This window comes from Tachyglossus aculeatus, chromosome X1 (genome assembly GCF_015852505.1).
Source record: "Tachyglossus aculeatus isolate mTacAcu1 chromosome X1, mTacAcu1.pri, whole genome shotgun sequence".
Taxonomy (NCBI): Eukaryota; Metazoa; Chordata; class Mammalia; order Monotremata; family Tachyglossidae; genus Tachyglossus; species Tachyglossus aculeatus.
Window position 1 is genome coordinate 7,864,965 of NC_052101.1, and position 13,949 is coordinate 7,878,913.

At 44.0% G+C, this 13,949-nt stretch overlaps 1 protein-coding gene across 3 annotated transcripts in view; it reads left to right on the forward strand.

Moving 5' to 3' along the window:
• Nucleotides 1–13,949, forward strand: part of FBXO25 (F-box protein 25) — a 56,909-nt gene that overhangs the window by 25,166 nt on the left and 17,794 nt on the right. For 2 of the 3 annotated variants that reach the window (XM_038739837.1, XM_038739838.1), the window contains exons 3-4: nt 11,075–11,178; nt 11,741–11,790. In XM_038739837.1, coding sequence (XP_038595765.1) covers nt 11,075–11,178; nt 11,741–11,790 — 154 coding nt within the window. Of the gene's footprint in view, nt 1–11,074; nt 11,179–11,740; nt 11,791–13,949 lie in introns of those variants that run through there. The other variant, XM_038739839.1, reaches the window with a different exon arrangement.

Sequence of the window (13,949 nt, forward strand, 5' to 3'; positions counted from 1 at the left end):
TAACAAAATAAAACAAATAGAATAAATATGTACAAATAAAATAAATAAATAAATACAGACCCATTCCCTGCTAATAATAGTAATAATAATAATGATGGCATTTATTCATTCATTCATTCATCCAGTCGTCTTTATTGAGCGCTTACTGTGTGCAGAGCACTGTACTAAGCGCTTGGGAAATACAAGTTGGCAACATCTAGAGACGGTCCCTACCCAACAGCGGGCTCACAGTCTAGAAGGGGGAGACAGAGAACAAAACAAAACATATTAACAAAATAAAATAAATAGAATAAATATGTACAAATAAAATAAATAAATAAATAGAGTAATAAATCTGTACAAACATATATACATATATACAGGTGCTGTGGGGAGGGGAAGGAGGTAAGGCGGGAGGATGGGGAGGGACGGGAGGGGGAGAGGAAGGAGGGGGCTCAGTCTGGGAAGGCCTCCTATTATTATTAAGCGCTTACTATGTGCCAAGCACTGTTCCAAGCACTGGGGGAGATACAAGGTAATCAGCCCCATCCCAGGTGGGGCTCACAGTCTTAATCCCCATTTTCCAGATGAGGGAACTGAGGCCCAGAGAAGTGAAGTGACTTGCCCAAAGTCACACAGCTGACAGTTGGCAGAGCCGGGATTTGAACCCATGTCCTCTGACTCCAAAGCCCGGTCTCTTTCCAGTGAGCCACGCACGCTGCTCACAGTGAGCTCCGAACTCCAAATTCTCCCCCACCCTTTCTCTTCCACAAACAGGTTTCACCCACGGAAGAGAGGATATAGAGAACGATGAAAGTGATGGGGCCCAAACTATCACCTTTTATTAGGTTCTGTGAGAGCAACAGCTTAATAAATGCCATTGGGCCCAGACACTTCGACTTTCATTCAGTTGTATTTATTGAGCGCTTACTATGTGCAGAGCACTGTCTTTGCTCTTGGAGTCTTTAAAAAGTCCTAGAGAAGCACAGTTGCCTAGTGGATAAATCCCAGGCCTGGGTGTCAGAAGGACCTGGGTTCTAATCCCAGCTTCGCTACTTGTCTGCTGTGTGACCTTGGCCAAGTCATTCCACTTCTCTGGGCCTCAGTTCCCTCATCTGTAAAATGGGGCTTAAGACTGTGGGCCCCACGTGAGACATGGACCGTGTCCAACTCGATTTGCTCTTATCCACCCCAGCGCTTAGTATAGTGCCTGGCATTAGAGAAGCAGCGTGGCTCAGTGGAAAGAGCCCGGGCTTTGGAATCAGGGGTCGTGGGTTCGAATCCCGGCTCTGCCAATTGTCAGCTGTGTGACTCTGGGCAAGTCACTTCACTTCTCTGGGCCTCAGTGACCTCATCTGTAAAACGGGGATGAAGACTGTGAGCCCCCCGTGGGGCAACCTGATCCCCTTGTAACCTCCCCTGCGCTTAGAACGGTGCTTTGCACATAGTAAGCGCTTAATAAATGCCATTATTATCTTCTAGACTGTGAGCCTTCTTCTAGACTGGGAGCCCACTGTTGGGTAGGGACTGTCTCTATATGTTGCCAACTTGTACTTCCCAAGCGCTTAGTACAGTGCTCTGCACACAGTAAGCGCTCAATAAATGCGATTGAATGAATGAATATAGTAAGCCCTTAAAAAATGCCATTATTGTTATTATTATTCTACCCTCCAGGTACCTGTCTGAGGATAATAAGCAGTCTTCTGCAGGTCTTTAGGTTCCTTCCTTCCTCCTTCACCTCAGCAGTTTCAGCACCTCTTCCACCCTCCCTCTCTCCAAAAAGATATCAGAATGGGATGTAGCATGGGCCCGGGATTTAGAGGGTTCTGGGTTCTAATCCCAGCTCCGCCCCTTGTCTGCTATGTGACCTTGGTCAAGTTGCTTAACATCTCTGGGCCTCAGTTACCTCATCTGTCAAAGGGGGATAAAGACTGGGGGCCCCATATGGGACAGGGACTGGGTTCAACCTGATTAGTTTTGGGGCACCCCGGCGCTTAGTACAGTGTCTGGCACATAGTAAGCGCTTCACAAATACCATAAAACAAAACAAAACAAAAAAAAACAAAACAATAACACCCCCCAAAACCCCTTTGGGTTTTTTGGCTTGCTGAGGGGACTCAGAAATTAAACATATGGCCCTGGAATCCAGAATTCCAGTTAATGTGATTCTGTCAGTGATGAATCATAGGAGCTTAAGAGGAAGCGTCATCTCACAAATGAGTAATCATCTTGATTTTTGTTGTCGTTGTTGAGTTAAAACTTTCCTCTCTTTGTGATCCAATTCACTTTATTAAGTAAAAGCTTTCAGGCAAGTTTTCAGTTGTCATACCCATTTTGGCTCTTCCCATCTCCCCTGAGCGTTCTTCGGTTTAAACGCCGTAGGACTGATGTCATATGAATGCTGTCCAAGACTGTCAGCCTTCAGTGTGACAAATCGCCAGCCTGGGATGTTTTAGGAAAATGGGTTAGGCAACCAAGCGACTTTGTGCGATTGGCTTTATTGTCTGCTAAAATATCAAAGCCCGTTTTCTTTTTGAGCCAATATCTTTGAATGCTGCCGCCTTGGATCGAAAACCCAGTGCAGTATGTGACTGTGGAAACGAAATGTTGGGATTAGGAATGCAAATTCCATTTCTTTAAAATTGAAAAAACGATGACTGCCTCAAGAGGACCAGTAGTGGTGTATGAACCGAAGGTTTAGAGTAAGGTTTTATTAAAGTATACCTAATATAGGAGTTTTAGAGTTGACTTTTTTTTTAAAAAAAGAGAAACATTAAGTGTGAGGTTTTATAGCATATGAATTAGCCTTTGGGCTCTTATTCCAGAAGCAGACATCTGAAAGTAAAAGAATTGGAGGTGATTTTGAAAGGTTGTTCTTAAATCAAATGCAAATGTCTAATGGAGAGTCGGGCCAAAAGACAGTGGATCGTCACCCTGGCTCCCCGTACTTATCGCCACTTGCCCAGGGCAGTGTCCTCAATAGAACGACTGTGTCCGAAGGGGAAATCTCTCCATCTCTCCCTCCACTTCCCATTTTTCTTTTTTTTTTTTGCAAACAAATGGATCTCTCCTGTCCTATTTCTGCACCGAGTCAACAGAGTCATCGAGCGGGGAGATTTGTCCAAAGATAGTGCTCACCCATCTCCCCTCAAGGTAGATCGGTATATTGTTATGATTCTTATCAAATGCCGTCGAGTCGTTTCCGATTCATAGCGACTTCACGGACGCGTTTTCTCCAGAGCGTCCCGTCTTCCGCCATAATCCGTAACCTTGCTAACCGTTCTTCCGTTAGCAGTGTTAGGGTTCTTACCCATCTAGTTGCCGGTCTGCTTCTCCCTTGTTTTCCCTGGACTTTTCCTAGCATTAGGAAAGAGACTTGGTCCTGCTGATGGATGACGTATCCAAAATATGCTCACGTAAGTCGAGTCTTTTGGCTTTCCGGGGACCGGTATGTTCCCGGGCCTCTAATTTTCCAAGATGGCATTGGTGATGGCGAGCTCCCAGCCAGGTGTGTGTATGCGGATGAAACATTAACAAATTGAGCCTTCCTTTCTCTGCCCTGGTTGTTAGACCTAGGTAAGAGAAGCAGTGTGGCTCAATGGAAAAGAGCCCGGGCTTTGGAGTCACAGGTCATGGGTTCAAATCCCGGCTCTGCCAATTGTCAGCTGGGTGACTTTGGGCAAGTCACTTAACTTCTCTGCGCCTCAGTTACCTCATCTGTAAAATGGGGATGAAGACTGTGAGCCCCACGTGGGACAACCTGATTACCTTGTAACCTCCCCAGCGCTTAGAACAGTGCTTTGCACATAGTAAGCACTTAATAAATGCCATTATTATTATTATTATTATTATAAGAGCCATGCTGTGCAAATGGATTTGTCCCATACAGGACCTTGCTCTGTTTTCCAACCTATCTATCTCTTATCGTCCCGGCCCTCAAGTGATCGCCCAACCAACAGCTTGGGCCGTATGCACATGGAGACCTTTTGTACAGGGTAGAGGGTGCGATATGTATATATGCCTGTACATATTTATTACTCTATTTATTTTACTTGTACATATCCATTCTATTTGTTTTATTTTGTTAGCATGTTTGGTTTTGTTCTCTGTCTCCCCATTTTAGACTGTGAGCCCACTGTTGGGTAGGGACTGTCTCTATATGTTGCCATCTTGTACTTCCCAAGCGCTCTGCACACAGTAAGCGCTCAATAAATACGATTGATTGATTGATTGACAGAGACATTTTTCCAACAGCGGTGATGGTCTGCACTGAGCCATCCACGTTGTCTTCCCCGGTGGTTTGGTGATCACCCTGTGAATGTTATAGAGAAGCAGCGTGGCTCAGTGGAAAGATCACGGGCTTGGGAGTCAGAGGTCCTGGATTCAAATCCCGGCTCCGCCAACTGTCAGCTGTGTGACCTTGGGCAAGTCACTTAGCTTCTCTGTGCCTCAGGTACCTCATCTGTAAAATGGGGATTGAGACTGTGAGCCCCACGTGGGACAACGTGATCACCTTGTATCCTCCTCAGCGCTTAGAACAGTGCTTTGCACATAGTAAGCGCTTAATAAATGCCATTATTATAAGAAGGCTAATTGACTGGGGTTGGGAGTGCCGGCTGTAGCTGTAGAAAGTGATACCTCAGGATGTCCTCCTTTGAGGTCGAACCATGTGCTCAGAAACTAGATTGGGAAACCACAAGCATCTAGCCCTGAATCTCTAGGCTGTAAGCTCCCTGTGAGCAGGGATCGTGTCTATCGGCTATAAAGTATTTCGTTCTCTCAAGTTCATTCATTTAATCGTATTTATTGAGCACTAACTGTGTGCAGAGCACTGTACTAAGCTCCTGGGGAGTCCAATATAACAGTAAACAGACACACTCTGCCCTGCCCACAGGAAGCGCTCGTTGAAATCAATATTGACCGATCAGTTAGAGTATCCGCTTCTGCCTCTTAATAGAGCAGGGGACTAACTACGTGACCTTGGACAAGTCACTTAACTTCTCGGAGCCTCAGTCCCCTCATCTGTAAAATGGGGATTAAGACTGTGAGCCCCACGTAGGACAACCTGATCACCTTGTATCCCCCCCCAGCACTTAGAACAGTGCTTTGCACATAGTAAGCGCTTAACAAATGCCATCATTATTATTATTATTATTATAAACCCCCAGAGTGAAGTCAGTGGAACTCCTCTGGAGGATCAATCGATCGATCAGTAGTATTTAGTAAGCTCTTACTGTGTGCAGAGCGCTGTTCTAAGCACTTGGGAGAGGACAGTACAACCAAATTATCGGGATGTAGTTCCACACCGAGATGGAGAATATCTCCTCCTTCTTCTGGACTCGGGGCGCAGACGGGACATGACGCCTGTGTTGGGGTGATGAGTTTATGGGGCCCCCAGAGCAGGACTGGGGGTCCGGCCACCTGGGAGGGGTAGGAGGTGGACAGAGAGAGGGGAGAGAAGTAAAGAGGGGGAGGCAGTGTGGCCTAGTGGATAAATCGCGGGCCCGGGAAGCAGAAGGACTTGGTTTCTAATGCCAGCTCCACCGCCTACCTTCTTTCTGTGCTCATTAATCCTTTGAACTCTACATTTTGAAGCCACTCAAAATTCTTCTTAACCCCAGATCTTTCATCTTAAAACTGACCAGAGAGAATTATATAACCTTTGCCAACTTTAGAGAAAGTAACAGAAACCATAAAAAAAAAAAAAGAGAGGAGATGGGCACTTATCAAGTCACCACCCAGTGCTGTTGTCTTCGATCCCAACGGAATGGCAGTTGCAATTCCCAGAAATAAATGATTCTCTTCCTGGATTGTATTTTGCCGGATTTCTAACCCTTAGTGGGAGAGTTATGCTGGAGCGTCTCCGCTTCTAGATGGAGCGGCGGTGATCTCGGGACGTCGTATGTGCCGTCCTTGTGTTTCTGGTTGCCGGATTATCGTTTCGTGGGGGCAGGTGGCAAAGTTGGATGGGTTGATTCAAGTATGTCTGTAAAAGGAGTCTAGTCGCTTTAATGACCTTTTAGACTGTTGTCCCCTCTAGACTGTAATCTCAAAATGGGCAAGGAATGTGCCCGCTAATTCTTTAGTTTCATACTGTCTCAGTTCTGATGATTTTGACACCTGTCCACATGTTTGGTTGTGTTGTCTGTCTCCCCTCTCTTGACCGTGAGCCCGTTGTTGGGTAGAAACCGTCTCTATATGTTGCCAACTTGTACTTCCCAAGCGCTTAGTGCATGCTCTGCACACAGTAAGCAGTCAATAAATATGATTGATTGAATGAATGAATGAACACTGCTCTGCACGTCGCAAGTGCTCAATAAATACCACTGATTTTATTTTAGGCAATTTCCCCTGAAGAGAGTTACTGGTGTGCCGTTCGAGCCGATGGCTTTGATTCGAGAAGTTTAATATTCCAGGAGCGTAGTACGTCAGACAAATTGTAGACTTATGGAGCCCCTGTTGTATTTCGAAATCTGTCCACTCTCTCTACTTAAAGCGTGTCATGTTGTGTAAGGACCATTTTTTTAAGTCATCCCCCTTTCAGGGTAAGAGACGTTTATCAGGCTCGAGAAACTAGAAGGTCGGAGAGAGGAAACGTCGCCTCTGAAATATGGATGAACTGTTTGGGCAGGTATGGGGTAAACGCTTTTAGATTTTGGAAATACTCGTTCAGAAGGAAAATTTGTATGCAAATGAATAGTCTTTCTGCGCTCATTAATCATTTGAACTTTATATTTTGCAACCACTCATAATTCTTCTTAACCCCAGCTCTTTTATCTTAAAACTGACCGGGAGACTTATGTAACCATTTCCACCTTCACCTTTGCTAACTTTAGAGAAAGTAACGGAAACCTTGGAAGTTGTGAACAAATCAATCAGTGCTTAGAACAGTGCTTTGCACATAGTAAGTGCTTAATAAATGCCATTATTATTATTATTATTATTATTATTATTATTATTATTATTATTATAGTCTTCCTCTCTCAAACCTCACAAAGACCTATCTTGCCACTGACCTCTCACCCACGTCCCGCCTCTGGCCTGGAATGCCCTCCCTCTTCATATTACTCTATTTATTTATTTACTTATTTTACTTGTACATATCTATTCTATTTATTTTATTTTGTTACTATGTTTGGCTTTTGTTTTCTGTCTCCCCTTGTTAGACTGTGAGCCCACTGTTGGGTAGGGACTGTCTCTATATGTTGCCAATTTGTACTTCCCAAGCGCTTAGTACAGTGCTCTGCACATAATAAACGCTCAATAAATACGATTGATGATTGATGATGATGATAGCCACGGACAATTACTCTCCCCGCCTTCAAAGCCTTATTGAAGGCTCCCTTTATTCATCCCCCACTTTCTTCCCCCCAGTCCCACAGCACATATGTCCATATCCGTAATGTATTTATTTATATCAATGCCCGTCTCCCCATCAAGACTGTAAGCTTGTTGTGGGCTGGGAATGTGTCTTATATTGTTCTATTGGACTCTCCCGGCACTTAGTACAGTGCTCTGCACACAGTAAGCCCTCAATAAATACAATTGTCTGAGGAGAGGAAGAGGGAGAAAGCTGGAGATCAGAGGCCCCCTTGGCCTCCATTGTTTTGTCCACTTTCCGCGCCCTGAGGGCGGCGTGTGCTCCAGAACCATACGTAATTATGTGTGGTGGTGGTTGAGATTTTTTCAATAAACCTGGGGTTCTTGGCCAGTTTTTATACCTAAAGTTTAGCTACTCAATATTTGGACAGTTTAATGAACGGCCCACGTCCTCCCCCTGGCCTGGAATGCCCTCCCTCCACACATCCTTCCCAAGTGCTTAGTACGGTGCTCTGCACACAGTAAGCGCTCAATAAATACGATTGATTGATTGATCCGCCAAGCTAGCTCTCTTCCTCCCTTCAAATCCCTACTGAGAGCTCACCTCCTCCTGGAGGCCTTCCCACACTCATCCCCCTTTTTCCTCTCCTCCTCCCCATCCCCCCGCCCTACCTCCTTCCCCTCCCCACAGCACCTGTATATATGTTTGTACAGATTTATTACTCTATTTATTTTACTTGTACATATTTACTATTCTATTTATTTTGGTAATGATGTGCATCTAGCTTTAATTCTGTTTGTTCTGTCGACTTGACACCTGTGTACATGTTTTCTTTTGTTGTCTGTCTCCCCCTTCTAGATTGTGAGCCGTTGTTGGGTAGGGACCGTCTCTATATGTTGCCAACTTGTATTTCCCAAGCGCTTAGTGCAGTGCTCTGCACACAGTAAGCGCTCAATAAATGTGATTGAATGAATGAATGAATCAAATATGCTTAACGGATTGACAGACTGCTGTGGATTGAAGTTGCTTAATATTTGCCTTCTGAAGCGCCCTCCTTTTTTTTTATTTTTAAATGCACTTTAGCTTGTCTTGATGATTTACAGTTATTGCTAGTTCTGCTTAAGTCTGTTCTGACAGTGATAAATAGATTCATTTGGCAAACTCAGCTGTTTTTATGAAAAGTGAACACTGGTGAGCGAAAAAGCGTTGTAGACAATTTTCTCGTCAAAGAATGACAACGGGAAAATCAAGCAATTTTGCTTCCTTGTTGGGGAGCTTAAGCTATTCCACTTATCTATACAAAGCACAATGCTTTCAAACAGGGGATAATCAAGTTATCAGAGTGTTTAGAAAAGAAGGCATCCCTGTTTATCATGATTCTCTGTAGGCCTCGAGCTTCTGTGACTAAGAAGCAGAAGCCTCAATTTAAAAGCCATATTGTCTGAAGATGACAATTTCTTGACTTCTGATTTGTTTATTTAAACAGAATAACCTATAAAAATCCAAATTGTTCTTGCTGGGTTTGCTGCTTAGTGCTACTAGAACTTTCCGGAGCCCTGCACGGGTGGCCTTTCTGGGTCCTCTAGACTGAAAGCTCGTTGTGGCCAGGGAACGTGTCTATCAACTCTGCTCGATTGGACCCTCCCAAGCGCTCACTTCAGTGACTTCAGTAAGCGCTCAATAAGTAAGATCGATTGGCGTGTCCCAACAGAGCCTTGCATGAGCTATTCCAAAACGGTTGGATGATTCCCAGATCTGCATTTCTAACCCTAATTGCTCTCCCTCTCTGCGGTCTCGCCTATCCTCCTGCCCTTAAGACATCTCCACTTGGGTGTCCTCCCTTCACCTCAAACTTAACATGTCCCAAACCGAATTCCTTATCTTCCCACCTAAACCCTGTCCTCCCCGACTTTCCCTGCACTGTCGACAGTACTGCCATCTTTCCTATGTCACAAACCCATAACTTTGGCGTTACCCTTGACTCCCCTCTCATTCAGGCGCTTAGTACAGTGCTCTGCACACAGTAAGCGCTCAATAAATACGATTGATGATGATGATGATGATTCAACCCACATATTCAGTCTATCCCTAAATTCTGTCAGTTCAAGCTTCATAATATTGCTAAAATCTGCCCATTCCTCTCCATCCCAAGTCCTACCATGTTAATCCAAGCACTTATCCTCTCCCGCCTTGATTACTGTATCACCCTCCTTGCTGACCTCCCTGCCTCCTATTCAGTCATTCATTCATTCAGTTGTATTTATTGAGTGCTTACTGTGTGCAGAGCACTGTACTAAGCGCTTGGGAAGTACAAGTTGGCAACATATAGAGACAGTCCCTACCCAACGGCGGGCTCACAGTCTAGAAGGGGGAGACAGGCAACAAAGCAAAACATATTAACAAAATAAAATAAATAGAATAAATATGTACAAGTAAAATAGAGTAATAAATATGTACAAATATATATACATATATATATATGTATACTCCAGTCCATACTTCCCTCTGCTGCCCAGAGCATTTTTCGACAAAAATATTCAAGCCGTGTTTCCCCACTCCTCAAGGACTGGTATATGTTGCCAACTTGTACTTCCCAAGCACTTAGTACAGTGCTTTGCACACAGTAAGCACTCAATAAATACGATTGATTGATTGATTGGTAAGTAGAAACTTCTTACCGTCAGCTTTAAAGCAGTCAATCACTTTGCCCCCTCCTACTTCACCTGCCTACTTTCCTACTCCAACCCAGCCTGCACAGTTTGTTCCTCTAATCCTATCCTTCTCCCTCTTCATAGCGGACGGACGATCGCTCTCCCCTCTTCAAGTACATCTCTTCCAAGAGGCCTCCCCCAACTAATTCCTCATTTCCTCTTTTCCCATTCTCTTCTGCGTCATCTCCCTGACTTCCCTGATAATGATGGCATTTATTAAGCACTTACTATGTGCAAAGCACTGTTCTGATACCCACCCTCCCCACCAGCCCCACAGCACTTACGTGCATATCCATAATTTATGTCTATTAATGTCTGTCCTCCCCTCAAGACTGTAAGCTCCTTGTGGGCAGGGAACGTTTCTGTTCTGTTGTTGAGTTGTACCCTCCCAAGCGCTTGCATACAGTGAGTGCTCAATAATTACGACCGATTGATAGATTGATCCGGTTTTCACACCCGCTACGACTGGTGAGTTGGGGGTAAGGGGTCTGCTCACAATGCTCACCCCTAGTGAGACAAAGATGTCCTTCCCTTTGTGACACTTGTTGCTTTGTGGGACTGTCCTGGTTTAGGACCAGAAAAGAGTTCTGAAATGGGAAGTGAGGGAGATTAAAGAAGGCGTGAAATAGGAAGTGAGGCTATGGGGAAGCTAGAAGGAAGATGGGAGGGCCTGAATATTACCCATTGTCTGTGCCTGAGAATGTGACAACTGGTTCTCTTTTCTTGCCAATGAGGAAAAACCAAAATTTAGGGTTTCAATGAAGGCCAGCAGTAAGGGAGCAAACCTAAGTGCTGTGGAAAAGGTATTGGAGCGAGGAACTGGGTATAGCATATGTTTTTAGCAGATTTTCTCAAGTGGAAAAATCACCAGCCTCATCCCTTTAGGTGCACGACTTGTTGCTCCCAAAGCAGCCATTTCATTTTAGATAATCTGACTAGAAGGCGATCCAGGTTTGCTGTTGAATCTGGTTATGAAGTTCCCTGCGGTAAGGTAATGCCGTCTATAAATTTTGTCCCGGGAAATTTGTGCAGATTCCTAATGGAATGTCCCCATTTATTTCAGCCTCTTAAACAGCGAAGATGAAGAAATATTCAATACCGAAGAGTGCGAATATGCTGCCAAAAAAAGGAAAAAAGATCATTTCGGAAGTAACACAAGCACCCAGTGTAAGATTTTATTATTTGAAGTGTTGAAGTAAATATGTTTACAGTGTTCATTCTTCTGTTTAGAATGGTAAAACTTTAGAATGGACTAAATATCTGGATACAGTAATCCGATTCAGCAGTTTTGAAAAATTATCTGATAATATAGAGAGAATGCAGCATTATACAGTAGCATTGATTCATTTAAGTTTTGATTAGCCTAAATTACCGTGCAAAATTTAATGATTTTAAATTATGCATTTTTATTGTTAATACTGAAATCTAATTATAGGGAATTCATTTATTCTGATTGTTTTTTTTTTCTTTTTGGTCCTTATCATCGGTTTTAAAAATATGCAGCCTTAAGAATCATGCTACAGTTGTGTTCAAATGAAAATGATCTCACTGCATACCAATATCAGAATGTAAATTGGGAAATCATTACATGAAACTGCAGATTGGCACCTCGGATAAGCTAAATCAATTAATTCTTTAAATCTGTAATTGTAAAGCTTGGCATTTCTTTTTGTAGAATTTTTAAAAATAATACACTGAACATTAAAATCAAAGTTAATTTTTATTGTAGGTTTCTATCGAGAAAAATGGATATATGTCCACAAAGAGAGCACCAGAGAAGTAAGTGTCATAAACTGGCGAGTGTGAGAATTCGGTCTTCTTTCCACTGTGCATTGCTTAGTGATCTCTGGTGAAATTCAGAGTTTGATTAGCATCCTGTGGCTTCATAGCATTTGCTTGGCTTAAGCAGCGTGGCCAAGTGGAAAGAGCCCGGGCTTGGGAGTCAGAGGTCGTGAGTTCTAATTCCGGCTCCGCCAGTTGTCTGCTGTGTGACCTTGGGCAAGTCATTTCACTTCTCTGGGCCTCAGTTCCCTCATCTGTAAAATGGGGAGGAAGACTGTGGGCCCCACATGGGACAACTTGATTACCCCAGTGCTTAGAACAGTGCTTGGCACATAGTAACCGCTTAACAAATACCATCATTATTAAGAAGAAACCAGCACAGTTAGGGGTGGAGTTTGGGGGCTCCTTTGTCAGCCCTAGTTAGTGAAGACTTCTCTCAGCACGTAAATCCATAGGAGCCATAGATGGTTTTCAGGTGGTCTGAAGAGCTACATATGGTGGCTGTTTTTCTGGGTTTGAAGAGAAAAATCTCCGGGGTGAGTATTTACCTGCCGACTCTGCTAAGGGGTTGTGGGAGGTTTGAGGAATGTGCATGGTGAGGAATTTTACTGCTGAAAAACAGCCAACCCCCTAATTGGAATATATGCATATCTGTAATTTATATATTCATTCAATCAATCATATTTATTGAGCACTTACTGTGTGCAGAGCACTGTACTAAGCGCTTAACATGTTAATATCTGTCTCCCCCACCCCCAGACTGTAAGCTCATTGTGGGCTGGAGTGTGTCTGTTTAGTGTTGTATTGTACTCTCCCAAGTGCTTAGTACAGTGCTTTGCACACAGTAAGCACTCAGTAAATACAATTAAATGAATGAATGAGTGGAAACTAGGTAACAGAAAGTGCATATGATTTGGATAATATGTAAATATTTGAGATGCTTAAGAAGGGAGAGGAGCAGCCTATATTGCTTACATTCTGATCTTCCTCTCTCCCTGATCCGTGTGGCATTATGTCACCTTGAGAAGCTTTTCAAGAGTCCGGCTTTGGTTAGAAAGGTTTGAATCAATCAATCAATCAATCGTATTTATTGAGCGCTTACTGTGTGCAGAGCACTGGACTAAGCGCTTGGGAAGTACAAGTCGGCAACACATAGAGACAGTCCCTACCCAACAGCGGGCTCACAGTCTAGAAGGGGGAGACAGACAACAAAACCAAACATGCTAACAAAATAAAATAAATAGAATGGACATGTACAAGTAAGATAAATAAATAAATAGAATAATAAATATGTACAAACATATATACATATATACAGGTGCTGTGGGGAAGGGAAGGAGGTAAGATGGGGGTGGTGGAGAGGGGGACCAGGGGGAGAGGAAGGAAGGAAGAACTGAAGCAGCGTGGCCTCATGAAGAGAGCATAAGCCTGGAAAGCAGAAGACCTGGGTTCTAACATCGGCTCTGCCTGGTGCTTGCTATGTGACCTGGGGAGAGTCACTTAACTCCTCTGTGCCTCAGTTTCCTCATCTGCAAAATGGGGATCCAATATCTATTTTCCCTCCGATTTAGACTGTGAGCCCCAGGCGGGACAGGGACTGTGTCCAACCTGATTAGCTGGTATCTACCCCAGCGCTTCGAACACGGTTTGACACACAGTAAGCGCTTAACAAATGCAATGATAATAACTTCTCTGAGCCGAAGAAGAGACTTGTAACATAATAATAATAATAATAATGGCATTTATTAAGTGCTTACTATGTGCAAAGCACTGTTCTAAGCACTGGGGAGTTTACAAGGTGATCAGGTTGTCCCACGGGGGGCTCACAGTCTTAATCCCCATTTTACAGATGAGGTAACTGAGGCCCAGAGAAGTTAAGTGACTTGCCCAAAGTCACACAGCTGACCATTGGCGGAGCCGGGATTTGAACCCATGACCTCTGACTCCAAAGCCCAGGCTCTTTCCACTGAGCCAACGCTGCTTCTCTGATAACATACTCAGTTATCTCTCAGGGTCTCTCTGCTAGTCGTCAAGCTCGCAGGCGGATAGGTTCCGCTTAGAGAATTAATCTAATCCCGCTTAGATTCCGCTGCTTAGAGAAGCAGCGTGGCTCAGTGGAAAGAGCCCGGGCTTTGGAGTCGGAGGTCATGGGTTTG